Below are 25,530 nucleotides of genomic sequence, written 5' to 3'. Positions count from 1 at the left end.
ACACTGCAGAGCCCTCCCTACCTTCAAACCACCACTCCTAAAGTCAGCCACTACCATCCTAACACAAGGAAATTCCATATCAAAGCTTAGAGACTCTGACTCTGGTTTTTCCATTTTCCAAGGCTCCCCACCCACTGAAACTGATTTTCAGCTACAAGCCAATCTAATGGCATCAGTACTCTAAATGCATGATAAGTAAAAGAAGATTAAACCATACTTTGTATACCTTAAAAAAGGAAGACTAGGAGTTCCCATCATGGCTCATCGGCTAGTGAACCCGACTAAGAACCATGAGGATGCGGGTTCGATCCCTGCCCTTGCTCAGTGGGTTAAGGATCCGGCGCTGCCCTGAGCTGTGGTGTAGGTTGCAGACGCAGCTCGGATCCCATGTGGCTATGGCTGTGGCCTGCAGCTATAGCTCTGGTTCGACCCCTAGCTTGGGAACCTCCATAAGCCATGGGTAGAGCCCTAAAGAAGACAAAAAGAAAAAGAAAAAAGAAAGACTATGCAGTCATGTGGGAAAATATTTATGAAGTTGTATAATGTGAAAACGAAAGATATAAAACTAAAGCAGACTTAGACTGCTCGTATTTTCTAGTAACAGGACTGAAAAGCCTATAATTAAATGGTAACAATTACTGTGGATTAGAGTGAGTGGAATCATATGTGATTTTTATTTCTACTCTCTATTTTCCAAATTCTTCTGTAATGTGGTTAAAAATTTAAAAGGAAAAAGAACTCACTTTAATAAAAGGAAGCCATCCTTCCAATATCCTTACCTTTCTAGTAACTAGCCCACGTCCCGCCTCTTTTTTCCTAACAAGAGACTGTTTAGACTCTACTTCCTACTTTCTGACCCCGATTTATGAAGAAGCTACACTGTTCAAACACTTGGGCAGAAGCCATTAGCTGGCAGCACTGAAAATAAACACCATCCTTCCCCGCCTTTGGTTAGAATCACAGTTCCAGATCACAGAATGTTGATGGATGAAGCTTCCCGAATAACAGAGCAGCAATTAACCCACTAAGCGCTTTCTACCCAGACTCACTTTCAGGTCAGAACTACATTACTGACAGTACTTTGTCTATCTCCGAGAGTCTCACCTTTATTTTCAAGCATCTTGTGCAGCTTCACGTGCTTGTAGGTAGAAATTATCTGAAAATTAACAACACTTGAAATATTCAGTCCTTGGTCCTGCAGCATCTTCAGGGCTGCAGAGTGAATGAGCTGATGGGATCGCTTGCATTTCTGCAGCCTGCACTCTCCCCTGACAAACAACTTGCACACATGAAACTTGTTGCATTTATCCTTGAGGTTGCAGTAACCATACAGGGCTTCGCCTTTGTTGTAGAGCAAACAGACCTGGTACAGAAAGGAGGCAACACTTGCAACATTCATTTTCACTGTATCTCTTAAGGCAAGAAAGGACAGCTTCTCTAAACATCTTCTGACCCTCAAGAGCTGTTAAAATCACTGGGTGAAAGATGGCTTTGTATGTAGCAGTTCCTCCACCCACATCTCCCCTTCACCTTGCCTGGAGCGCTTCCTTCCCTTTTTTTTTAACCTTACAGATTTTCCCCAAGCATCCGTCCTTCAGTATATGACATGCACCTACATCCCAATGGCAGGCTCCACTGGGAAACCGACTTGGACAGACCGCATGAACACACAGTTCATCATCCAGACCAGGGCATTTTCTGGGGAGCACCTTCAACACTGGCATTGGGACAACTAATGTAAATCGGGTCTGTCCCAGGCAAACCAAGACCCTCCCGATGGGGAACTTTATAATGATGGAGCGGGCGGTCAGTCCCGAAACCACTAGTCAATCTGGACCTCACACACATAAAAAATGACCAGACATGGAGTTCCCGTGATGGCGCACTAAAGACGAATCCAACTGGGAACCATGAGGTTGCTGGTTCAATCCCTGGCCTTGCTCAGTGAGTTAAGGACTAGGCGTTGCCGTGAGCTGTGGTGTAGGGTGCAGATGCGGCTCGGATCCCGCGTTGCTGTGGCTGTGGTGTAGGTCAGCAGCTACAGCTCCGAATGGACCTCTAGCCTGGAAACCTTCCTATGCTGCAGGAACGGCCCAAGAAATGGCAAAACAAAAAAAAAAAAAGAAGAAGAAGAAGGAAATACAACTTCCCTGGTTTCAGCGTGAAAGCCCCCAGGGATGGAAACGCCTTGGTCCAAGCAGGGTCTGTTCCTCACCCTAACAGTAAACCACATTATCCAAAAAACTTCTTGCCACGAAAATCAAGCCTAAATCCAATCACGGCTCAGACCTAACTATCAATTTATGTCCATTCAGGGTACAGAGGAATGTGGCAAATGACATTAGAGGCACACAATTATCTGAACCTAAAATGTGGGCAATTCTGCTGGACACAAACGACCTGGTTTAAAACAAGATGGTATCCGAGAACTATGGGTGGTTGCCAGAGGGGAGAAGAGGGAGGGATGGGCGGAATGGGTGAAGGAAATTAAGAGGTACAAGCTTTCTTTAGAAAACAAGTCATGGGGGAGTTCCCATTGCTGTGCAGTGGAAACGAATCTGACTAGTATCCATGAGGACATGGGTTCAATCCCTGGCCTCACTCAGTGGGTCCGGGATCTGGCGTTGCCATGAGCTGTGGTGTAGGTCATAGACGGGGCTCAGATCCCACATTGCTGTGGCTGTGGCGTAGGCCAGCAGCTGCAGCTCTGATTTGACCCCTTAGCCTGGGAACATCCATGTGCCGCAAGTGCAGCCCTAAAAAACAAACAAACAAACAAGTCATGGGGCTGTAACATACAGTATCAGGAATATGGTTAGAAATACTGTAATAACTTTATACAAAGACAGATGTTAGACTTACTGTGATGATCACTTCATAATGTGTTTATATGTTGTACATGTGAAACTAACATAATACTGTGCATCAATGATATTTCAATCAATAAGGCAAAAAATGGTATCCTACCTATAAGTGTGATGCCCGTTTTCTAAAATGAACTCATAATTTTAGTGCCAATCCTACCTCCTCCAAAGAATTCCTATAAAATAGTTTTAGGAATTTAAACAATTCTAAAGCTTATCTGAAAAAGGAAACAAATGAGAATCGGTTAAAAGAAAAAAATGTGAAAAAGAGTAATGGGCACAGAGGCTTGTACCATCAGATCTTAAAAAATATAAACTACTTTCATTAAACAGCGTGATTCTGTTTCCAGAATGTACCAGAGATCAAAGAAAACAGGTCCTAATAATTGATTCACTTTGCTGTACACCTGAAACTAATACGACATCATTAAGTCAAATATCCTCCGGTAATGCCAAAAAGAGAGAGAGAGGAAACACGGGGGAAAAAGTGAAAAGAAAAAGAAATTTGATAGCCATGTCACAAAATACTGTGTTTTGGAGTTCTCTTGTGGCAGAGTAGGTTAAGGATCCAGTGTTGTCACTGTAGCAGCTTAAGTCACTGCTGTGGCACTGGTTTGATGCCTGGCCTGGGAACTTCCATATGCAGCTCACATAGCCAAAAAAAGAAAACAAAACAAAATACTGTGTTTTATATGTTGAGAAATATTTCCCAGTTGCCCTGTAGGCTCCAACCTGAGTCAGTGCTACAGAGAGGTTTTAATGGGCAAAATCAGGAATCAGACTCAAGTCTATCTGCAGAATCCATGCAGTCTTAACCGTAGCGCCCGTCGGCGTTAGGCTTTTCACACATGTTGTGATGCGATAAATCCCTTCTACCTTATACAGTGATTGAATGACATGGTTCCTGTACGGTGTTTCACCACCTGCCTGGTACATACTAAGTGATCAGTAAGTTATTAAAAAAAAGAAAAAAGAAAATAGACCCTAGACCTACTTCTTCAAGATTTGTTAGAGCAGAGCAATAAGACCATTTGAGCTTAATATCATCTTGCAGAAGACTTCACTGATATTGAGTTTCATGAGTTTTTTACATTTCTATTTTAATGCCTTTATTTTTAAGAAAACTGATTCTTTCTCTTTCTTCTTGAATCAATTTTGACAAGTCACATTTATTCTAGAAATGTGTCCATTTCATGTAAGTTTTCAAATGTATCAGCATAACAAGTTTCCTTTTCCTTTTGTTTTTTTTTTTTTTTTCTGTCTTTTTAGGGCCGCACCCACAGCATAAAGAAGTTCCCACGCTATGAGTCGAATTGGAGCTGTAGCCACCAGCCTACACCAAAGTAACGCCAGATCCGAACTATGTCTGCAACCTACATTGCAGCTCACAGCAACCCCGGATCCTTAAACAAGGGAGCGAGGCCAGGGATCAAACCCACGTCTTGATGGACACTAGTCAGGCTTGTTACACTGAGCCACCAGGGAACCCCCAACAAATCTTCCTATTTCCAATGTATGTGCTTTCCAACACCCCATATGCCATTTTCCAATTCCCAAGTTTAACACAATTCCGACAATGACTTTGAGGAGACAGACTTGGAGACAATGTCAGATCCTACAGGTTGCAGATCACATGTCCAGGTTGTCACCTGTGCATCTGACCTAGCGCAAACTCTCCCTTGGGTTCAATTAATTTGCTAGAAAGACTCGCAGACCTCAGAGAAACATGTTACTCACTAGATTGTTACAAACGGATATAACTCGCAGCAGCTGGATGGGAGAGAGGGCTGGGGAGGGTACGTGGGAAAGGGCTTGGAGCATCCACGCACCTTCTGGGTGCCACTCTCCCCAAATCCCCACATGTCACAAACCCCAAAGCTCTCTGAAGCCATCCTTCTGGATTTTTATGGAGGCTTCTTTACAATGGCATGGCTGATTAAATCACTGGCCACCGGTAAGTGAACTCAATTTCTAGCCCCTCGGAGTTCAGTGGTTAACGCATCTGACTAGGAACCATGAGGTTGTGGGTTCGATCCCTGGCCTTGCTCAGTGGGTTAAGGATCCAGCGTTGCCGTGAGCTGTGGTGTAGGCCATCGGCTGCAGCTCTGATTTGACCCTTAGCTTGGGAACCTCCATGTACCGTGGGAGTGGCCCTAGTAAAGGCAAAAAGACACACACACACAAATTTCTAGCCCCTCTTGCCTCCCAGGAGGCAAGGGTGGAACTGAAAGTGCCAACCTTCCAATCACATGACGGGTTCTTCTGGAAACCAGCTTCCATGCCTAGGTTACCTAGGGGTTTTCCAAAAGTCACTTCAGGAACAAAACGGAAGTCACTTTTTTTTATCATTGTCAACTTTTAGGAAATTCCAAGGGTTTTAGAAGCTCTGTGTCTGAGGCAGAGACGAAGCCCAAATATGTGACTCTTATTATAAATCACAAGATCACAATGTGTCCCGCACTGGTTTTTGTATGTATACGGTGTCTACAGTATGTACTGTATCTTTAAGATCGTGGTAAAAAGGGATCATGAGGCATTTTCACATAAAAGATGTGAGGGGCCATTGCTGCCTCATCCGCTGTGCTTGTCCATGATCCCTGATGTCCAAGTGGCCATGATTTGAGCCACATGACACACACCTCCGAACCCAGATGATTAGACCAAAGCCGGGCTCTTGTCGTAAGTGCAGCCAACGCATCACTCACAGAGGCCTAAGTGCAGCTCACAGAACAGTGAAGTAGTTTAATACGACAAGATGAGGCTGAACCCAGGATACTTGGGCAGAAACCATAAAGAAAGATTCAGGAGTTCCCATCGTGGTTCAGCAGTTAACGAATCTGACTAGCACCCATGAGGACACGGGTTCAAGCCCTGGCCTCGCTCAGTGGGTCAAGGATCTGGCGTTGCCATGAGCTGTGGTGTAGGTCACAGATGTGGCTTGGATCCTGCATTGTTGTGGCTGTGGTGTAGGCTGGCAGCTACAGCTCCAACTGGACCCCTAGCCTGGAACCTCCATATGCCGTGGGTGTGGCCCTAAAAAGACAAAAAGAAAGAAAAGGATTCAATAAGTTTAACAACATAAAAGTGTTAAATTTCGATAAGTCAAAAAATCTCATAAACACTAACGGTAAAGAGAGGAGTTCCCTGATAACTTAGCAGTTAGTAAGGAACCAGCACTGTCAGTGCTGTGCAGCAGGTTTGATCCCTGGCCTGGAAACTTCCACATGCCCATGGGTGTGGACAAAAAGAAAAAAGGTAACAGGGAGTTCCCATATTGGCACAGTGGAAACAAAGCCGACTAGTAACCATGAGGTTGGGGGTTTGATCCCTGGCCTTGCTCAGTGGGTTAAGGATCCAGCGTTGCTGTGAGCTATGCTGTAGGTCACAGACGCAGCTTGGATCTGGCGTAGCTGTGACTGTGGTGTAGGCCGGCAACTGTAGCTCTGATTGCACCCCTAGCCTGGGAACCTCCATATGCCGCAAATGCAGCCCTAAAAAGATAAAAGACAAAAAAAAAAAAAAAAAAAGAAAAAAGAAAGAAAAAAGGTAAACAGATGTTGCACGGCCCTTTCTCTTGGATACAGGAAGGACGAGACCCTGCCTAGTCTGCCTCATAGCTGCCTCATGCTCCTCTTCCTTCCTGCCAAGAACCAGCTCCAGGGGCTGCTGGATTCCATCTGGCAAAATGGTTGGAATCTATTCAGCTCATGACATACCAAACCTGGCTTCAAAACTTGAGATGAGAAAAGTGATGGATGCTGAGATGAAGCCTGTTGAGTCCTAAGACGGACGCCAGTGCCGCCTCCGGGTGCAAGACTCTGCTGCCTTGAGGGCTGCCCCTGCCCTCTGAACCAACAGCTCCAGCTCTTGCCTCCAGCCTTCTGACTTTTTTCCCTGCTCAACCCTGAAATACCTTAGTGTTAAAAATGGGACCACGGGGAGTTCCCGTCGTGGCGCAGTGGTTAGCGAATCCGACTAGGAACCGTGAGGTTGCAGGTTCGATCCCTGCCCTTGCTCAGTGGGTTAAGGATCTGGCGTTGCCGTGAGCTGTGGTGTAGGTTGCAGATGCGGCTCGGATCCCGCGTTGCTGTGGCTCTGGCGTAGGCCGGCAGCTGTAGCTCCAATTCGACCCCTAGCCTGGGAACCTCCATATGCCGCGGGAGCGGCCCAAGAAATAGCAACAACAACAACAACAAAAAAGACAAAAGACAAAAAAAAAAAAATAAAAATAAAAATGGGACCACGGGAGTTCCCGTCGTGGCGCAGTGGTTAACGAATCCGACTAGGAACCGTGAGGTTGCAGGTTCGGTCCCTGCCCTTGCTCAGTGGGTTAACGATCCGGCGTTGCCGTGAGCTGTGGTGTAGGTTGCAGATGCGGCTCGGATCCCACGTTGCTGTGGCTCTGGTGTAGGCTGGCAGCTACAGCCCTGATTAGACCCCTAGCCTGGGAACCTCCATATGCCGCGGGAGCGGCCCAAGAAATAGCAACAACAACAACAACAAAAAAGACAAAAAAAAAAAAAAAAATGGGACCACGGTCATGAGCTACCCTCTATTTTACCACCATCCTCCCTTCTTCCCAACCATTTTCTGGCAACTTAGAAAATGTCTATGACAGAATCATTGTGCTAGATTAGAAAACGCTAATTTTTTTTTTAATGGCCGCACCTGCAGCATATGGACGTTCCCGGGCCAGGGATCAAATTGGAGCTGCAGCCTACACCACGGACACAGAAACACCAGATCCAAGCCACATCTGTGACTTATGCCACACCTTGTGGCAATTTAGGATCCTTAACCCTCTGAGGGAGGCCAGGGATCGAACCCACATTCTCACAATGTCAGATTCTTTAACCTGCTAAGCCACAACAGGAACCCCCAGAAAACTCAACTTTTAACTGAAGATCTCTTGTAATATTTTCTTTGAGGATTCCACTTTTTTTTTTTTTTTTTGTCTTCTTGCCATTTCTTGGGCCGCTCCCGCGGCATATGGAGGTTCCCAGGCTAGGGGTCGAATTGGAGCTACAGCTGCCGGCCTACGCCAGAGCCACAGCAACGCGGGATCCGAGCCGCATCTGCAACCTACACCACAGCTCACGGCAACGCCAGATCCTTAACCCACTGAGCAAGGGCAGGGATCGAACCTGCAACCTCACGGTTCCTAGTCGGATTCGCTAACCACTGCGCCACGACGGGAACTCCCACTTTTTTTTTTTTTTGTCTTTTTAGGGCTGCACCCACAGCATATGGAAGTTCCCAGGCTAGAGGTCTAATTGGAGCCTGTAGCTGCCAGCCTATGCCACAGCTGCAGCCACACCAGATCCAAGCCACGTCTGCAAGCTACAACGCAGCTCACTGCAATGCTGGATCCTTAACCCACTGATTGAGGCTAGGGATCGAAGGCACAACCTAATGGTTCCTAATTGGATTCATTTCTGCTGTCCCAATACGGGAACTCCCAGCTATTTTGTTTTAAAAAATTCTTTGTGAGGCGTTCCTTTGTGGCGCAATGGGTTGAGGATGTGGTGCTGTTGCTGTGGCTGCTCGGGTTGCTGCTATGGCAGAGGTTGAATCCCTGGTGCAGGAACTTCCACCTGCTTCAGGTGCACACACACACACAAAAAAATTCTTTGTGTATAGCTAAACAGATGCAAACATGCTAATTTTGCCATGATAGCAGTTATAATGGGTATTTTTTAAGCATTTGGAATTATATTGTTATTCCAAAGCAATTAAAATTAATATCTAAAGCCCAAAAAAAGTAAATGGGGAGGAGGGGGAAGAATACTTGTAAAAATGCGACCAAAAAAGTAATTTGTATCATTAAGACATCTTATGAATTAACAAGAAAAGACAAATTCCTTGATAGAAAAGTCAGCAAAATAATAAACAGGCAATTTATGAAAGACAGCCTTCATAGGCAGACCTAAATTTAAATTTTCCATTTACAGAGTTCCCATTGTTGCTCATCAGGTTAAGGACCTGACATAGTCTCCATGAGGATGTGGGTTCAATCCCTGGCCTCGTTCAGTGGGTTAGGGATCTGGTGTTGCCACAAGCTGAGGGCGTGGGCTCAGATACGTTGTTTCTGTGGCTGTAGAGTATGCCTGCAGCTGCAGCTTCAATTCAGCTGAACCCTGGCCCAGGAATTTCCACATGGTGTGGGTGCCGCTGTAAAAATAAAAAATAAATTTGCCACTTACTATGTGACCTTGGGTAAGTTATTTAATATATCCAAGCCTCAGCTGCCTCACCTGTATTTTTTTTCTTTTTTGTCTTTTTAGGGCTGCACCTGTGGCATATGAAGGTTCCCAGGCTAAGGGTCAAATTGGAGCTACAGCTGCTGGCCTATACCACAGGCACAGCAACACCAGATCTGAGCTGTGTCTGCACCCTACACCACAGCTCATGGCAACACTGGATCCTTAACCCTCTAAGCAAGATCAGGGGTCAACCTTTGTCCTCATGGATACTGGTCAGATTTGTTTCCTCTAAGCCATGAGGGGCACCCCTGCCTCACCTGTAAAATGGGGACAGCCATCCCTCACTCACGGGTTATTAATGAGCTAAGGTATGCGAATTGCTTAACATTCAGGAAGCACTCAAAAAACCTAGAACAGGGAGTTCCTGTCGTGGCTCAGTGGTTAATGAATCTGACTAGGAACCATGAGATTGCGGGTTCCATTCTTGGCCTTGCTCAGTGGGTAAAGGATCTGGCGTTGCTGAGAGCTATGGTGTAGGTCGCAGATGAGGCTTGGATCCTGCATTGCTGTGGCTCTGGTGTAGGCCAGTGGCTACAGCTCTGATTAGACCCCTAGCCTGGGAACCTCCATATGCCATGGGAAGCAGCCCTAGAAAAGGCAAAAAGACAAATAAATAAATAAATAACAAAACCTAGAACAAGATATAAAAATTGTAAATACATATGCACCCAACATAGAATCACCTCAATATATAAGGCAACTGCCAACAACCTTAAAAGGAGAAATTGGCAATAACACAATAATAGTGGGGGACTTTAATACCCCACTTACAGCACTGGACCGATCATCCAGACAGAAAATCAATAAGGAAACACAGGTCTTAAATGATGCCTTAGACCAGATGGACTTAATACATATTTACAGAACACTCCATCCAAAAGCAGCAAAATACACTTTCTTCTCAAGTGCACATGGAACATTCTCTAGGATAGATCACATCCTGGGCTACAAATCCAGCCTCGATAAATTTAAGAAAATTGAAATCATATCAAGCATCTTTTCTGACCACGATGTTATACGACTTCGACAACAAGAAAAAAAAATGCAGGAGTTCCTGTACTGGCTCAGCAGAAACAGATCCAACTAGTAACCATAGGTTCTGGATTCGATCCCTGGCTTCACTTAGGGAGTTAAGGATCCAGGATTGCCACGAGCTGTGGTGTAGATCAGAGATGTGGCTTGGATCTGGTGTTGCTGTGGCTGTGGCATAGGCCAGCGGCTACAGCTCTGATATGACCCCTAGCCTGGAAACTTCCATATGCCACAGGTGGGGCCCTAAAAATAGCACGAAAAAAAAATGCGAAAGACACAAGCTTGTGGAGACTGAACAACATGCTACTAAACAACCAATGGATCACTGAAAAAAAATCAAAGAGGAAATTAAAAAATATCTAGAAGCAAATGACAACGAAGACACAACAACCCAAAACCTATGGGATGCAGCAAAAGCAGTTCTAAGAGGGAAGTTTATAGCAATACAAGCCTACCTCAGGAAACAAGAAAAAGCTCAAACAACCTAACTTTACACCTAAAGCAACTAGAGAGAGAAGAACAGACAAAACCCAAGAAATCATAAAGATCACAGTAGAATCCAATGAAACAGAAATGAAGAAAACTATAGAAAAAAACAATGAAACCAAAACTAGTTCTTTGAAAAGCTCAACGAAATTGATAAACCCTTAGCCAGACACATCAAGAAAAAGCAACGAGGACTCAAATCAATAAAATTAGAAATGAAAACAGAAAAGTTACAATGAACATCATAGAAAAACAAAGGATCATAAGAGACTACTGCAAGCAACTATATAAGCCAATAAAATGGACAACCTAGAAGAAATGGACAAATCCTTGGAAAATACAATCATCCAAGACTAAATCAATATGAAATAGAAAACATGGACCAATTACAAGTACTGAAATTGAAACTGTGATTAAAAAACTTCCAACAAACAGAGCTCCAGGACTAGATGGCTTCACAGGTGAATTCTATCAAACATTTAGTGACGAGCTAACACCTATCCTTCTGAAACTATTCCAAAACATTGCGGAGGAAGGAACACTCCCAAACTCATTCTGTAAGGCCACCATCACCCTGATAGAAAAACCAAAGATACCACAAAAAAGGAAAATTATGAGCCAATATCACTGATGAACATAGATGCAAAAATCCTCAACAAAATACTGAATCCAGCAATACATTAGAAGGATTGCACACCATGATCAAGTGGGATTTATCCCAGGGATGCAAGGATTTTTCAGTATCTGCAAATCAATCAGTGTGATACACCACATTAACAAACTAAAGAATAAAAACCATATGATCCTCTCAATAGTTACAGAAAAAGCTTTTGACGAAATCCAACACCCATTTCTGATTAAAAAAAAAAAAACCTCCAGAAAGTTGGCATAGAGGGAACCTCTACGTAATAAAGTTCATATATGACAAACCCACAGCTACCATCATTCTCAATGGTGAAAAGCTGAAAGAATTCCCACTAAGATCAGGAACAAGACAAAGATGTCCACTTTCGCCACTAGCATTTGACATAGCTTTGGAAGTCCTAGCCATGGCAATCAGAGGAGAAAGAGAAATAAAAGGAGTCCCAATTGGAAAGGAAGAAGTAAAACTATCACTGTAGCATCCTAAAGACGATACCAGAAAGCCCTTAGAGTTCATCAGTGAATTGGTAAAGTTGCAAGATACAAAATTAACACACAGAAATTGACTGCATTTCTATATTCTAATGATGAAAGATCAGGAAGAGAAATTAGGGAAACGGTCCCATTTACCATCACATCAAAAAGAAAAAATACCTAGGAACAAACCTACCTAAAAAGACCAAAGACCTGTACTCTGAAAACTATAAGATGCTGATGAAAGAAATCAAAGATGACACAAACAGGTGGAAAGATGTACCACGCTTTTGGATTTGAAGAACGAATATTGTCAAAACGACTGTACTACCAAAGGCAATCTACAGATTCAATGCAATCCTTATAAAATTACCAACGGCACTTTTCATAGAACTAGAACAAAATATTTTAAAATTTGTTTGGAAGCACAAAAGACCCAGAATTTCCAAAGTCAACTGAGAAAGAAAAATGGAACTGGAGCAATCAGGCTCCCTGACTTCAGACTGTGCTACAAAGCTTCAATCATCAAAACAGTATGGGAGTTCCCATTGTGGTGCAGAGGGAACAAATCCAACTAGTATCTATGAGGATGCGGGTTCAATCCCTGGCCTCGCTTGGTAGGTTGGGTATCCAATGCTGCCATGAAATGTGGTGCTGGTCACAGATGCGGCTCAGATCCCGGGTTGCTGTGGCTGTGGTACAGACCAACCACTACAGTTCCAATTCAACCCCTAGCCTAGGAACTTCCATATGCTGTGGGTGTGGCCCTAAAATGCAACAACAACAACAACAACAAACACATTATGGCACTGGCACAAAAACAGAAATATGGATGAGTGGAACAGGATAGAAAGCCCAGAATTAACCCTACACCCCTGTGGTCAACTCATCTATGAAAAAGGAGGCAAGAATATACAATGGAGAAAAAACAGCCCCTTCAAGAAGTGGTGCTGGGAAAACTGGACAGCCACTTGGAAAAGAATGAAATTTGAACACTCCCTAACACCATACACAAAAATAAACTCAAAATGGATTAAAGACCTAAATACAAGACTGGATACTCAAAACTCTTAGAGAAAAACACAGGCTAAACACTCTCTGACATAAACCACAGCAATATCTTCTCAGATCCACCTCCTAGAGTAATGACAATAAAAACAAAAATAAAAAATGGGATCTGGGAGTTCCTGTTGTGTCGCAGTGGTTAACGAATCCGACTAGGAACCATGAGGTTGTGGGTTCAATCCCTGGCCTTGCTCAGTGGGTTAACGATCCGGCGTTGCCGTGAGCTGTGGTGTAGGTAGCAGACGCGGCTTGGATCCCACGTTGCTGTGGCTCTGGCGTAGGCCAGTGGCTGCAGCTCTGATTCGACCCCTAGCCAGGGAACTTTCATATGCCACGGGAGCGGCCCAAGAAATGGCAAAAAGACAAAAAAAAAAAAAAAAAAAAAAAAAAGGATCTAATTAAACTTAAAAGTTTCTGCACAGCGAAGGAAACTCTAAAGAAAACAAAAAGACAAAACACAGAATGGGAGAAAATAGTTGCAAATGAAGTGACTGACAAGGGTTTAATCTCCAAAATATATAAACACCTTCTGAATCTCCATACCAAAAAAACTAGACAACCCCATCAAAAAATGGGCAGAAGATCGTTTACATAAGTCTCCAAAGAAGACATACAGATGGCCAAGAAACACATGAAAGGATGTTCAACATCACTCATTATTAGAGAAATGCAAATCAAAACCACGATGAGGTACCACCTTACACCAGCCAGAATGGCCAGCAACCCAAAGTCTACAAACAAGAAGTGCTGGAGAGGGTGTGGAGAAAAAGGAACCCTAGTACACTGTTGGTGGGATTGTCAATTGGTGCAACCACTGTGGAAAACAGTATGGAGATTCCTCAAAAGAGTAAAATTAGAATTACCATTTGATCCAGCAATCCCAGTCCTGGGCATCTACCCAAAGAAAACCATGACTCGAAAAGAAACATGTACCCCAGTGATCACTGCAGCACCATATACACTAGCCAAGCCGTGGAAGCAACCTCAGTGTCCACGGAAGAAGATGTGGTACATATACACAATGGACTCTTAGCCATAAAAAGGAACGAAAAATAATGGCATTTGCAGCAACATGGATGGACCTAGAAATTATCACATTAAGTTAGTCAGACAGTGAGACACACAATGAACTTCTTTGCAAAACAGAAACAGAGTCACAGATGTTGAAAAACTTATGGTTACCCAAGGAGACAGGTTGTTGGGGGAGGGATGGGCTGGGGGTTTAGGACGGAAACACTGTAAAATTAGATTGTGATGATTGTTGTACAACTATAATAAAATTCATTGAGTTTAAAAAAAACAAACAGGAGTTCCCGTCGTGGCACAGTGGTTAACAAATCCAACTAGGAACCATGAGGTTGCAGGTTCGATCCCTGCCCTTGCTCAGTGGGTTAACGATCTGGCGTGGCTGTGGCTGTGGTGTAGGCTGGCAGCTACAGCTCCAATTAGACCCCTAGCCTGGGAACCTCCATGTGCCGCGGGAGCAGCCCAGGAAATAGCAGAAAAAGACAAATAAATAAATAAATAAAAATAAAATAAAACAAACAAACAAACCTGGAGCTATTGTTATTATTTCTACACCACATAGGTCCATTGCTCCTCATGCATGGAAGCCCAGTAAAATCAGAGACTCCAGAAAGGCCAGCTTTGTACTATACCCAGCCCCCTTCCACGCAGGCTGCCCCTCTATAAGCAGACTTTTGGCGCTCTCCCCTGACTTTTTTCATGATGCAAACCATATGAGGGTGACCTCTTGGGGACTTACCTCTGGTAAAAGGCAGGGGTCATTCTGTAAAAGCAAGATCCGAAGCTGGGCCTCATTGAGGCCAAACAGTCCATGGTTTTTCAGGACTTGGATGTTGACAGGTGTGTGGATATCATGAGAAAGGGTGCAGGTAGACCTAGATAGGACACAAAAGTCTCAATCAAAGGCCCAGAGGGGGTCAGCCTGTCAAATTCCTTGCCTAGGGCCACTTTCAACTTACAGATGAAGTTCAAGAATTTTCCATGAACCCATAGATCCCGCCTAATAAGCTCTGATAATAAGAAAGCTGGGTTGAAGCAACTCCCCTCCCAGAGCCATTTTCACTCTGAATGAGGACTCTTGAAGACCAAGGTTACTCCTTCCTCCAGTCACCCGCCTTGACAGAGGGCGCTCGCCAGTTGTGCAGACAGACCACTGCTCCCAAGCCCACCAGCCAAGCTTAAATAGAACGCTTGCCCCTCCCCCACCCCGCGGTGGGGCGCGGGGGGCGGGGCTCGAGTAAAGCCCTGAGTCGGGGGGCAGCCAGAAACCACCTCGCCAAAATCATCCAGCCCTCGGTTTCCTGGGGGGTCCGAGAGACAGATCGCGCTTTCTAAACCTGGAGGGCACAGATTCGCTTCTGCAAAACTTTGTGCTTAAGTGGGAAGGGCCAATCTCTGAATAAAGGCTCCGTGCATCTCGTGCGGTCTGCAAATGGCCTTAAAAGGACCACTGCAGGAAACAAACCAAAAAGCTCCAGTCTTGATTTATCCCGGCCTTGTCGTGGAGGATCCCGGGCGGGGGGGGGGCAGAAGCTGCAAGTGGGGGGTCGGGGGATGTGGCTGAGAAATGCAAACCAAGACTAACTTTCGCCTCGCTCCGCAGCGGAGCAGGGGGCACGAGGGAGGCCTCCCCTGGAGGACGCGGAGGGGTCCCTTCCCCAGGTTTCCCTTCCACCCTGCCGGAGGGGCGTCGCCCGGACCAACTATCGCTTTTCTCTTTCCTTCCGGGCCCCGCTTCGTCCCGCCTGCCGCCCTGCCCCCCACCTCCCTGCAGCCTCACCAGCAGTCGCGGTTTGGGCACTTGCCCAGCATGTGGCGGTGGCAGAGGTGCAGCTGGTCGCAGGCCTGGCACTCGCCGCGCTGGTAGCGGGCGCAGACGCGCGCGGAGGACACGGCCACCACCCTCCAGGCCAAGGCACCGCCGCCGCCGCCCGCTCCGGCCGCCACCTCGGCCTCGGCGTCCCACGGGCCCTCCCGCACCTCCACCTCCTGCAGCAGGAAGCGGTCGGGCCCCGCCTGGCGCAGCACGTCCCGGAGCCGGGCCTCCGAGAGCTCCACGTGGCCGCGCAGGTCCTGCAGGAACATGCGGCCGCCGTGGGCGCACAGCACCTTGGTGAGGAAGGAGCACACGGTGGGCTCCGCCATCGTCGCTGCCCCGCTCCCTGCGCGGCCGAGCGCGGAAATCCGAGGCGGGCAGACTCCTCCCAGTCACGTCCACGACTTCAAACCCGCTTCCCAGGAACGCGCCTGGAGGGCGGGCGAAAGGCGGCCGCCCTGGGCCGCGGCGCGGAGAGGAGGGCCCCGGGGTCTGGGTCCCCTTGGGTGCGGATCAGGCAGGGGCAGTACTGATGGTGCGCCTGCTCTGGGCCAGGAACCCTGAGTCCTCGCCTGGAGGGACGTGTATAGTCGCAGAGAATTTGAGATACTTGGTAAGGGCTGCAAAGACGGTGGAACAGGTAATGTGGTAGAAGGTGCATAGAGCTGCGGGGTCTTAGGTGGTTGGGAGGGGAAGATGTCAGGAGGCAGTCACTAGCCACGGGAGGCTGTTGAGCCCTTGAAATGTGACCAGTCCGAATTGGGGTGTGTGAAATATACAGACACTGGATTGGGGCGCTTCAGATTGTAGAGTGTCAACTACCTCATTAATAACTGTATTCGTCATGTTACATTGATAATATTAAATAAAGTGATACTATAATTTCATGTTTCTTTTACTTCTCATGTCGTGATGAGAAAATGTTCAATTACATGCACTGCTCACTTTGTATTTCTTGCTTTCTTTTGTTTTTGTCTTTTCAGGGCCGCACCCGCAGCATATGGAGGTTCCCAGGCTAGGGGTCTAATCAGAGCTGTAACTGCCGGCCTACACCACAGCCACAGCCACGCCAGATCCGGGCTGGGTCTGCGACCTACACCACAGCTCATAGCAACGGCTGATCCTTAACCCACGGAGCAAGGCCAGGGATTGAACCCGAAACCTCATGTTTCCTAGTCAGATTCATTGCCACTGCGCCACCACAAGGGGAGCTCCTCAGTTTCTATTTCTGTTGGACAGCACTGATTTAGACCTGAACATTCGCTGAGGGGCTTTTTGCCCAACACCATACTGATTTTCAATGAGCATTAAATCATTTGAGCCAACTGCTGATGCGTGTCAGAGTGCAGAGATGAATAAAACATAACTGAGGAACTCAGTGAGGGGAGCTGCTGTCTTCCAGGGTGGTCGTGAAGATTAAATGAGTTGATGTCATGTAAAGAAACTAAAGAGGAGGGCGACCGGCCGATTTCTCTGCCTCGTGAAGAAATTTGGACTTACCAGGAGTTCCTGTTGGGGCTCAGCAGGTTACCAACCCGGCTAGTATCCATGAGGATGTGAGTTCCATCCCTGGCCTCGTTCAGTGGGTTAAGGATCCAGCATTGCCGTGAGCTGTGGTGTAGGTCGCAGACTCGGCTCAGATCCCGCATTGCTGTGGCGTCAACCAGCAGCTGTGCCTCTGATTCTACCGCTGGCCTGGGAACCTCCATATGCTGCAGGAGCGGTCCTGAAAAGCAAAAAGGATGGAAGGAAGGAATATGGATTTACTGAAAGCTGGGGAGTGACCCCTCTGCCTAGAATGAGGCCACCCCCACCCCCAGCTAGATGTCTCCTTTTTGTCATTCAAGTCTGAGCTTAAATATCTTCTCTGCAATGTGGTCTTTCCTAACCTCCCAATAGAAAGCAGCTCCCAGTCTCTGTATGGAGCTTATCACACGTTTTTCTTATTTACATATTTATAGCATTCAAGAGTGTGGAAGCAGAAATCTCATGTGTTTTGTTCCTTGCTGTATCCTCAACACTTAAAAGCAGTGCCTGGCTATACTGCAGAATAGGTGTTTTTTGTTTGTTTGTTGTTTCCAAAAAAAAAAAATTGTAGCACAGAATTTTTCAAGCAGTATATTAGAAGAGAGTGAAATACGCATCCATATATGTTTCCTATAGCTAGAAAATCTTAGCACATCCTACTTTATTTGCCTGATTGTTTTGGCTGAAAATTTGTAAAAGTTTCCATTCCAGTTTCTAAATACTTCAATCCTAAACACTTCAGTAGGCATGACTTTTAAAAAACGGTACCAAAAAAAAAAAAAAAAAAAGGGAGTTCCTGTTGTGGCACAGTGGTTAACGAATCTGACTAGGAGCCATGAGGTTGTGGGTTCGGTCCCTGCCCTTGCTCAGTGGGTTAACGATCCGGCATTGCCGTAAGCTGTGGTGTAGGTTGCAGACGTGGCTTGGATCCCGCGTTGCTGTGGCTGTGGCATAGGCCCGTGGCTACAGCTCCGATTCGACCCCTAGCCTGAGAACCTCCATATGCCGCGGGAGCGGCCCAAGAAATAACTAAAAAGACAAAAACAAAACAAAAGTTACCTTTTCCTACATAACCCTAATGTTATTTTCATAACTAACAAAAGTAACTGTAATTTTTCTTAATACCTCTAATGTAGGATAGGTGTTTTAGCAAGATCCCTGGCAATAATAAGAATGGATTTCTAGAAAAGCAAGACAGGATAAGGAATGACAGAAGAAAAAAAGGAATTTTTCTTTTTTTTTTCTTAGGGCCTTACCTGCAGCATATGGAAGTTCCTGGGCTAGGGGTCAAATTGGAGCTGCAGCTGCTGGTCTATGCCACAGCCGCAGCAATACTGGATCTGAGCCACGTCTATGACCTACACTGCAGCAACTCACTGAGCAAAGCCAGGGGTCGAACCCACATCCTCATGGACCCTATGTCGGGTTCTTAACCCGCCAAGCTGCACCATGAACTTCAGAAAAGCAGGATTCGAGGAATTATTATCTCAACTTTTATGGTGTGGAGTTCGCAGTGGATAATCCAAGGTCAAATGCTTAGTAGGCAGTTGTATTTATGGGGGAAGAACTTAAAAAGATGGAGGGAAACATGGATTTGAGCGACAGCAGAGCATTGGGTAGTTAAAGCTGTGAGGACTGCTAAGATCCCTCAGCACAGTGTGAAGAGGGGGGAGGAGAGAATCTAGGGGAGTAGCCACATCAAACATTTCTGAAAACTTGAGAGCCTGCTGTGACAAAGTAAATAAACCAATAGAACAGGGAGTTCCTGTTGTGGCTCAACGGTAATGAACCTGACTAGGTGACTAGGATCCATGAGGATGCAAGTTCGATCCCTGGCCTCGCTCCGTGAGTTCAGGATCTGGTGTTGCCCTGATCTGTAGGTCGCAGACTTTGCTTGGAACCCAAGTTGGCTATGGCTGTGGCATAAGCTGGCAGCTGCAGCTCCAATTCCACCCCTAGCCTGGGAACCTCCATGTGCCACAGGTGCGGCCCTTAAAAGCCAAACCAAACCAAAAAAACCAAGTAGAACAAATAGCTAATGGGAAAAACTCAAAGCGCTGCTTATGCATGGTTTGATGCCCCTTTCGTATACTGGAATGTGGGTGCTTTGACAGCAGTGGGTTGGCCATACACTGTTTTATTCACACTGAGGTCCAAATCACATGGCAATTTTACCTTTACCTGCCACATGGAGATGTCCTCTCTTCATCCAAAGCGCTTTGATTAAAAAAGAATGGGTGGATCACAGACATAGAGAACAGACTTGTTGCCAAGGAGGAGTGGGGGGAGGAAGAGGGACGGATCGGGAGTTTGGGATGAGCAGATGCAAACTTGTATATACAGGAGAGATAAACGAGGTCCTACTGTCTAGCACAGGGAACTATGGTCAATATCCTCTGATCAACCATAACGGAAAATATGAACATGAATAGATTTATGTATAACTGAGTCACTTTGCCATAGAGCAGAAACTAACAGAACATTGTAAATCAGCCACACTTCAATAAAATACTTTAAAAAAGAGGCGTTCCCATCTGACTAGCATCCATGAGGACGAAGGTCGATCCCTGGCCTTGCTCAGTGGGTTAAGGATCCGGTGTTGCTGTGAGCTGTGGTGTAGGTCACAGACTCAGCTCGGATCTGGCATGGCTTTGGCTGTAGGCCGGCAGCTGTAGCTCCAATTTGACCCCTAGCCTGGGAACTTCGGCCCTAAAATTTAAAAAAAAAGAATGAGTGAAGAAGGGCGTTTGAAGGAGTGACTGATGGAACAATTCTGCTGATGATCATTTATATGTTTCACTCTCACGCCTCAGCCTGGTCCGATTCCCACCCCTCAGGTGTGTTAACAGCTTCTAGCACCTCTCTCAGCCCCGAGACAAAAGATGGCTTCCCCACTGCCATCCCCACCACCCGGCCTTTCCCTGGCAGTGTGCTAAGGGCTCCTTGGTCATTAGGTCCTGGAATGATGAAGGGGGAAAAGGGAAACACATGCTCTATCCCCCGTGAATCAACTGGTGTCTGCCGTTGATTATCTTTTCTGGAGATACCTAGAAATAGAGCAAATAAAGGCAGCAGAGCAAAATTAATACTTATTTTCTTTTATTAGGTAATCACACACTGAACTTGCAGAAGAACAAGAATACAATTCCACTACTGAATTATAGAAAGTTGAGCTTTATTGAACAACATTCATCCAATGTATCAGCGTATCAAGCACTCAGCTGGCTATCGGGGGTGGCACAGTGAACAAGACAGGCTGACTCTTAGGGAACTCACATTCGAATGAGGAAAACAGACAACACCAAGTTGGATAGATGCTAAAAACAAACAAAGCGAGTCGCAAAGTATTTTTAAAACTGGGGATCTGGGAGGCAAGCATCCAAAGTTCTCTATAGGAGGACTCCTTAGGGAGGTAACAAGCTAATCTAAAGATGCTAGGGCTTAACTAAGGCAGTGGTCCTCTCTCTTCTATTTTGGAAATTGGTGGGTTGTTGTTTTCATAATTGCGGACTTTTACTGGCATTGAGTGGATGCTGCCAGGATAACAGATGTCCTGCAGTGTATGGGTTAGTCCCACACAACGAAGAGTTATCCTGTACCTTATACGACTTTCTAATGTCCTAATGGACACTTATGTAGGACCTACAGCTCGCCTGCGAGAATGTAATTCACTTTTTCCTCTTAGACAATCTCTAATCTGTCCTTTTATTCTTCTTCCAATCAAGGTAACTTCGCTCTTGCCCTTACTACATACAGGTAAGATTTCTTACTCCAAGACTAATTTTCATTCTGGTGTCATCCGTAACTCTACTCTTTCCTTTTCCTGTACTTTGTTATAGGCAGTAGCCTCTGACCGACTCTTAAACCCAAACCTATTCACTATAACTAGGAATAAATGTCTATTTCATGATGTCATATAGCGTAGTTATGCCAGAGCATTTACATGTTGATACTTAGTTTATTACAAATTTCTTTTCTTCTGTTTCTCCATTATAATAGGACACTAAATTGATTTCCTAAGAAATTCATAAAGATTGTAATATTGATGAATCATCTCAGCACAGCCAAGGAGATGTTACAAAATATCTGCTCGGAAAAAGGTGAATAGATCTGACAGGGTTGTGGTTGCCACCATAATGGGGGGGGGGAGGCGGGCGCATTTAGTGTGTGAGAGCCAAGGATGCTGAGTATCTTGCAATACACTGGACAGCTCCTCAAGATAAGGAATTGCTCTGCACCCTATACGAAGTTTGAATGTCTCACCAGACATTCATGTATGACCTACAGCTCGTCTGCAAAACTCTACTATTTTCTCCATCTCGACAATCTGTAGATTTTCTTGTACAGTATCCTCATTTCAGTTAAGGTTGCTTCGTTCTTTCTCCTACAGAAATAAGCATTATGCCATGCAAATGACTGGTTGTGTCACTAGTTTTTCTTCTCATGTCCTCTCGCACCCCTGCTTTTTTATCTCCCCATACTTCTTTATACAAAACAGCGTCTGATCTCCTACCTTCTTCTAAGTTCAGATTTATTCTGTATGAGTAGATTTATGCTTTATTCTGACAACTTAGTGAGGTTCTCTGGTAGAGTCCTGCCCAAGTTATGGACTTTCATTCCCTTTTGTGTTGGTATTAATTTTATTTGATTTTAAATTTACTTCCAAAATTGTGTGCAGGTAGAGTATCTTACCACCGAGTGGCATTTTGAGGATAATGAAGCGGATGTTACGAAGTATTTGTCGTTTGAAAAAAAAGAAGGCAGGAGTGCTGGTTGAGAACCACTGAGCTAGGTGAACAGGGGCGCCAAAGAGCTGAAAGGAAGAAAGCCAGAGTGATTGGGCAGAAAATAAATGAGGGGATGGGAAAGAAGGGAGCATGTGGGGCCATGGTGATGACTGTGAACTTTATTCTAAAGACTTCATCAGGCATTCCCGTCGTGGCGCAGTGGAAACGAATCCCACTAGGAACCACGAGGTGGTGGGTACCACCTGTGACTTCGGTCAGTGAGGTAAGGATCTGGCGTTGCCGTGAGCTGTGGTGTAGGTTGCAGACACGGCTTGGATCTGGCATGGCTGTGGCTGTGGCGTTAGGCCGGCAGCTACAGCCCCAATTCGACCCCTAGCCTGGGAATCTCCATATGCCACAGGTGTGGCCCTAAAAAGACAAAAAAATAAAAATAAAAAATTAAAAAAAAAATAAAGGCATGATCAGATGTGTGTTTTGAAAGGCTAATACGAAGTAAAAAGAAAATTCATTCTTGCTGCTAAGACCCCTGAATAGGAGACAAAGAGAGGTTTAGGAAGGAAAATGGGACATGGGAACGGCTCAGAGGTGCGGGGGTGGGGGGGTGGGGAGAGGCGTTGGGGATGACCTCTGCTCGAGCAGATGTTTTTCTGGGGAAGAACTGATGTGTTGGAAGGAGGCAGATGGAGCGCTCCATTCTGGACACACATGGAATTAGAGATACGTGTGAAATATCCAGTTAAAGATGTCCAATGGGCCGTCAAGAAGAGACATCGCATCTCTCCAAGGTGAGGGTGGAGATCAGGAAGTGAAAACTCCAAAACAGAAGCTACCAGGAAGAAAATAAGTGAATGAGACGCTCTGTGGCAAGCCTCTTAGAAAACGACCCTACCCTAAAAATGCCTATATATTTGCTACTCTTGGAGCCCTTTAAGGCCAGGGAGTTGTAGAGATCTTTCCACTAATCTAAAACTTAATGTATAATCAACTCTAATGAGTGTTACTTTTTTTTTTTTTTTTTTTTTTTCCATTTTCAGCTGCACCTATGGCATCGGGAAGTTTCCGGGCCAGAGATCAAATCCAAGGGGCGACTGTGACTTATGTGTGCCACAGCGGCAGCAATGCTGGATCGTTCACCCACTGGGCTAGGAATCAAACTGCTGCCTCCACGGAAACAAGCCCCATCATGAACCCACTGCGCCACAGCAGGAACTCCCTGATTGACTTTGATGACATGTCTGTTGGAGGAACTACAACAGGAAATTTTGGGTATGGAATGTTGAAAAGGAAAACTGGAAGGAAAAACATGATTCATAATAAGAAAGAAACTCTTGGTCCAGGCACCTCAACTGCTCTAAAAACTGACTGTGCTACAATTCCACACAATCCGTTATATTTAGAAAAAGAAGCCCCTCACAGGTGCAAGGCTTGTATGGGGCATGTCCTCTTCGTGCTAATTCTGTGCTCACCCCTTAGGGGGCCCATCCTTCTGTCGGATGACCCTGCTCCTAAGTTCCTTGGTGAGCCTCCAAAGCTACAGCGAACAACTACAACAGCACTCGGATTTATCAGGTATGTTTGTGTGAATCTGGTTACTGCAACTCGGTCCCCCCCGCCCCCGACACTTCATGAAAGTCTGACCTGAAAAGAAGTCTTCTCTGTAATCAAATTAATTAGAATCTGTCTATTTTGCTATAATTATATAAAGAGCCCCAACGGGCAGTTAACTCCAGTTGGTTGCTTCCCTCTGAGCCACCCAGAGCGGCAATTTTTATTGCATTCCAGCGTCAACCTCTGGAGCGCCCTAAATAAACGTAGAGATAAAGAAATGCATGCTCCCAAGTCAGTTTCATCACAAAGATAAGGTGCAGTACTGCAGTTATGTCTGTACTAGCATTTAAATTATCCTTACATTCCCCGTTCCCCCCCCCGCCCCGTATATTTCTAAGTACTTTCCCCCAACTTTTCAGTCTTCCATCCAAGGCTGTACTGTCTTATGTCATGATCTCAGTAGGCCTGTTTAGCTTTCTCTCAAATTTCTCAAATTAATTCTCTTTCGATTCAACCAAAACAAAACCCTGCCAGGCGGTAAATTAAAGGAGCAGTTGGGAGAGAAAGGTTGTTGCAATTACAGAAGTATTAGAAATCAGTCTCTACCCGTTCTATCTCAGGCAGTGATTCCCAAACTTGATGACACATTTCAATCTTCTCCCAGCCTCCCACCCCCAGAAAAGGTGATGTAGCAGGAATGGGGTGCTGTCTGGACCCTGGAATCTTTTAGAGCATCCCAGATGATTTAAATGTGCGGCCAAGTTTGGGAATCCCTCCTCTAAGGCATTCGGTCGAGAAAATGTAAAAGTTGAAACCATGATTGGGGGCGATCTGGCTCTGTAAGTGGACAGAAGGGTTATGGTCTCCTTTGTGATGCCCTGCCCATCATGTCTAACTGATCACGCAGGGTTTGTCTGTTTCGGTATATTCGATCAGATATTCTGGGTAAATCTGATCTTTTTCAAAGATGACAAAAACGGAGGGATTCAACCTTGTGTCCACACAGCTGTTGAATCCCAGAGGAGGGCTCGTGAAATACGGATGTCCTTCAACAAAATTTCCGACGAGGACTCGGACTACGAACATGGCCACGTTTTTGGAATCATACGGGCAATCTTTATGAGAACTGATGGCATCTTTTGTGAAGTAAATTCCTAGAAATAACCAGAAAAAGAAAAAGGTTAAGACTGATCATTTTAAAAAAACGCATGTAGTTTCTACGATTTTTACACATAATCAGATGATGGATGTGGACTATATGTCAACAATATTCTACTGATACTTACAGCTTTCCTTTGTACGTAAAAAAAAAAAAAAAGCTTATTAGGCAAATCAACTTGAATATAGTATATAACCCTGCTGAAATGACAGAAACAGTTGCTACTGTGCAGAGTTCACAGGGATGATAGTGAGTCATTGTGGCCAAGTGGCCAGATTCATGCACCTCACGTAACTCAGGCAAGGCAGGTTGAACTGGAACCGATAAACCAGATCAGCCACTTTAGAGCAGTAGAGGCCACTTTATATTGTGTACAATTTAAGGAACAGAGGTCATTTACTACCGATGGGAAGGTCCTGAAAAAAGGGAAGGGAGAGATGAAGCATGGCAGAGCTTTTCAGACAGCTGATCCCATCGTCCTCAACTCTAATAAAAACAACCTCCGATAATCCCCAGAAAACTCCCCATCTGTACTTTTACTGTTGCCCAATGTTTTTCTGCCCTTCAACAAAAATGAGTAGCTACTAAAATGATGATTTTCTACACAAAAATTATTAAGCAAAATGCATTTGTTGGGTTTATGGTAACACGTTTACTACATTTTTTCTTTTGTTTGATTGGTTGTTTGGTTTTAATGGCCATGCCCACGGCGTATGGAAGTTCCCAGGCCAGGGACTGAATCTGAGCTGCAGCTGTAACCGACACAGCAATGCCAAATCCTTTAACCCACTCTGCTGGGCTGGGGCTCAAACCTGCACCTCCGCAGGGACCTGAGCTGCTACGCTCGGATTCTTAATCTACTGTGCCTACTAAAGTTTGA

At 45.4% G+C, this 25,530-nt stretch overlaps 2 protein-coding genes across 9 annotated transcripts in view; both read right to left on the bottom strand.

Moving 5' to 3' along the window:
• ZC3HAV1L (zinc finger CCCH-type containing, antiviral 1 like) overlaps positions 1 to 16,038 on the bottom strand; it is a 32,625-nt gene extending 16,587 nt beyond the window's left edge. For all 3 annotated transcript variants that reach the window (XM_085005360.1, XM_021079067.2, XM_085005361.1), the window contains exons 1-3: positions 15,633 to 16,038; positions 14,592 to 14,727; positions 1,105 to 1,363 (exon numbers count right to left, since the gene is read on the bottom strand). In XM_085005360.1, coding sequence (XP_084861486.1) covers positions 1,105 to 1,363; positions 14,592 to 14,727; positions 15,633 to 15,997 — 760 coding nt within the window. In that variant the 5' untranslated portion in view covers positions 15,998 to 16,038. The remainder of the gene's footprint in view (positions 1 to 1,104; positions 1,364 to 14,591; positions 14,728 to 15,632) is intronic.
• A 4,239-nt stretch (positions 16,039 to 20,277) lies between these two features.
• The window catches only part of ZC3HAV1 (zinc finger CCCH-type containing, antiviral 1), a 56,516-nt gene continuing 51,263 nt past the window's right edge, over positions 20,278 to 25,530 (bottom strand). For 4 of the 6 annotated variants that reach the window (XR_014833121.1, XR_014833123.1, XR_014833122.1 and 1 more), the window contains exon 13: positions 23,204 to 24,645. Coding sequence is in view for 2 of the 6 variants with exons in the window: in NM_001177489.1 (NP_001170960.1) it covers positions 24,383 to 24,645 (263 nt within the window). In the remaining 4 variants the exon portion in view is untranslated. 6 annotated transcript variants of the gene reach the window in all.

Source organism: Sus scrofa, chromosome 18, assembly GCF_054392235.1.
Source record: "Sus scrofa isolate SSC_HxYL_T2T_F1_AM1 chromosome 18, Sscrofa_HxYL_maternal_Yorkshire_Landrace_v2.0, whole genome shotgun sequence".
In the NCBI taxonomy this organism is placed as follows: domain Eukaryota; kingdom Metazoa; phylum Chordata; class Mammalia; order Artiodactyla; family Suidae; genus Sus; species Sus scrofa.
Note: the sequence above shows the minus strand (reverse complement) of the source record. Positions and strands in the feature narration are given on the sequence as shown.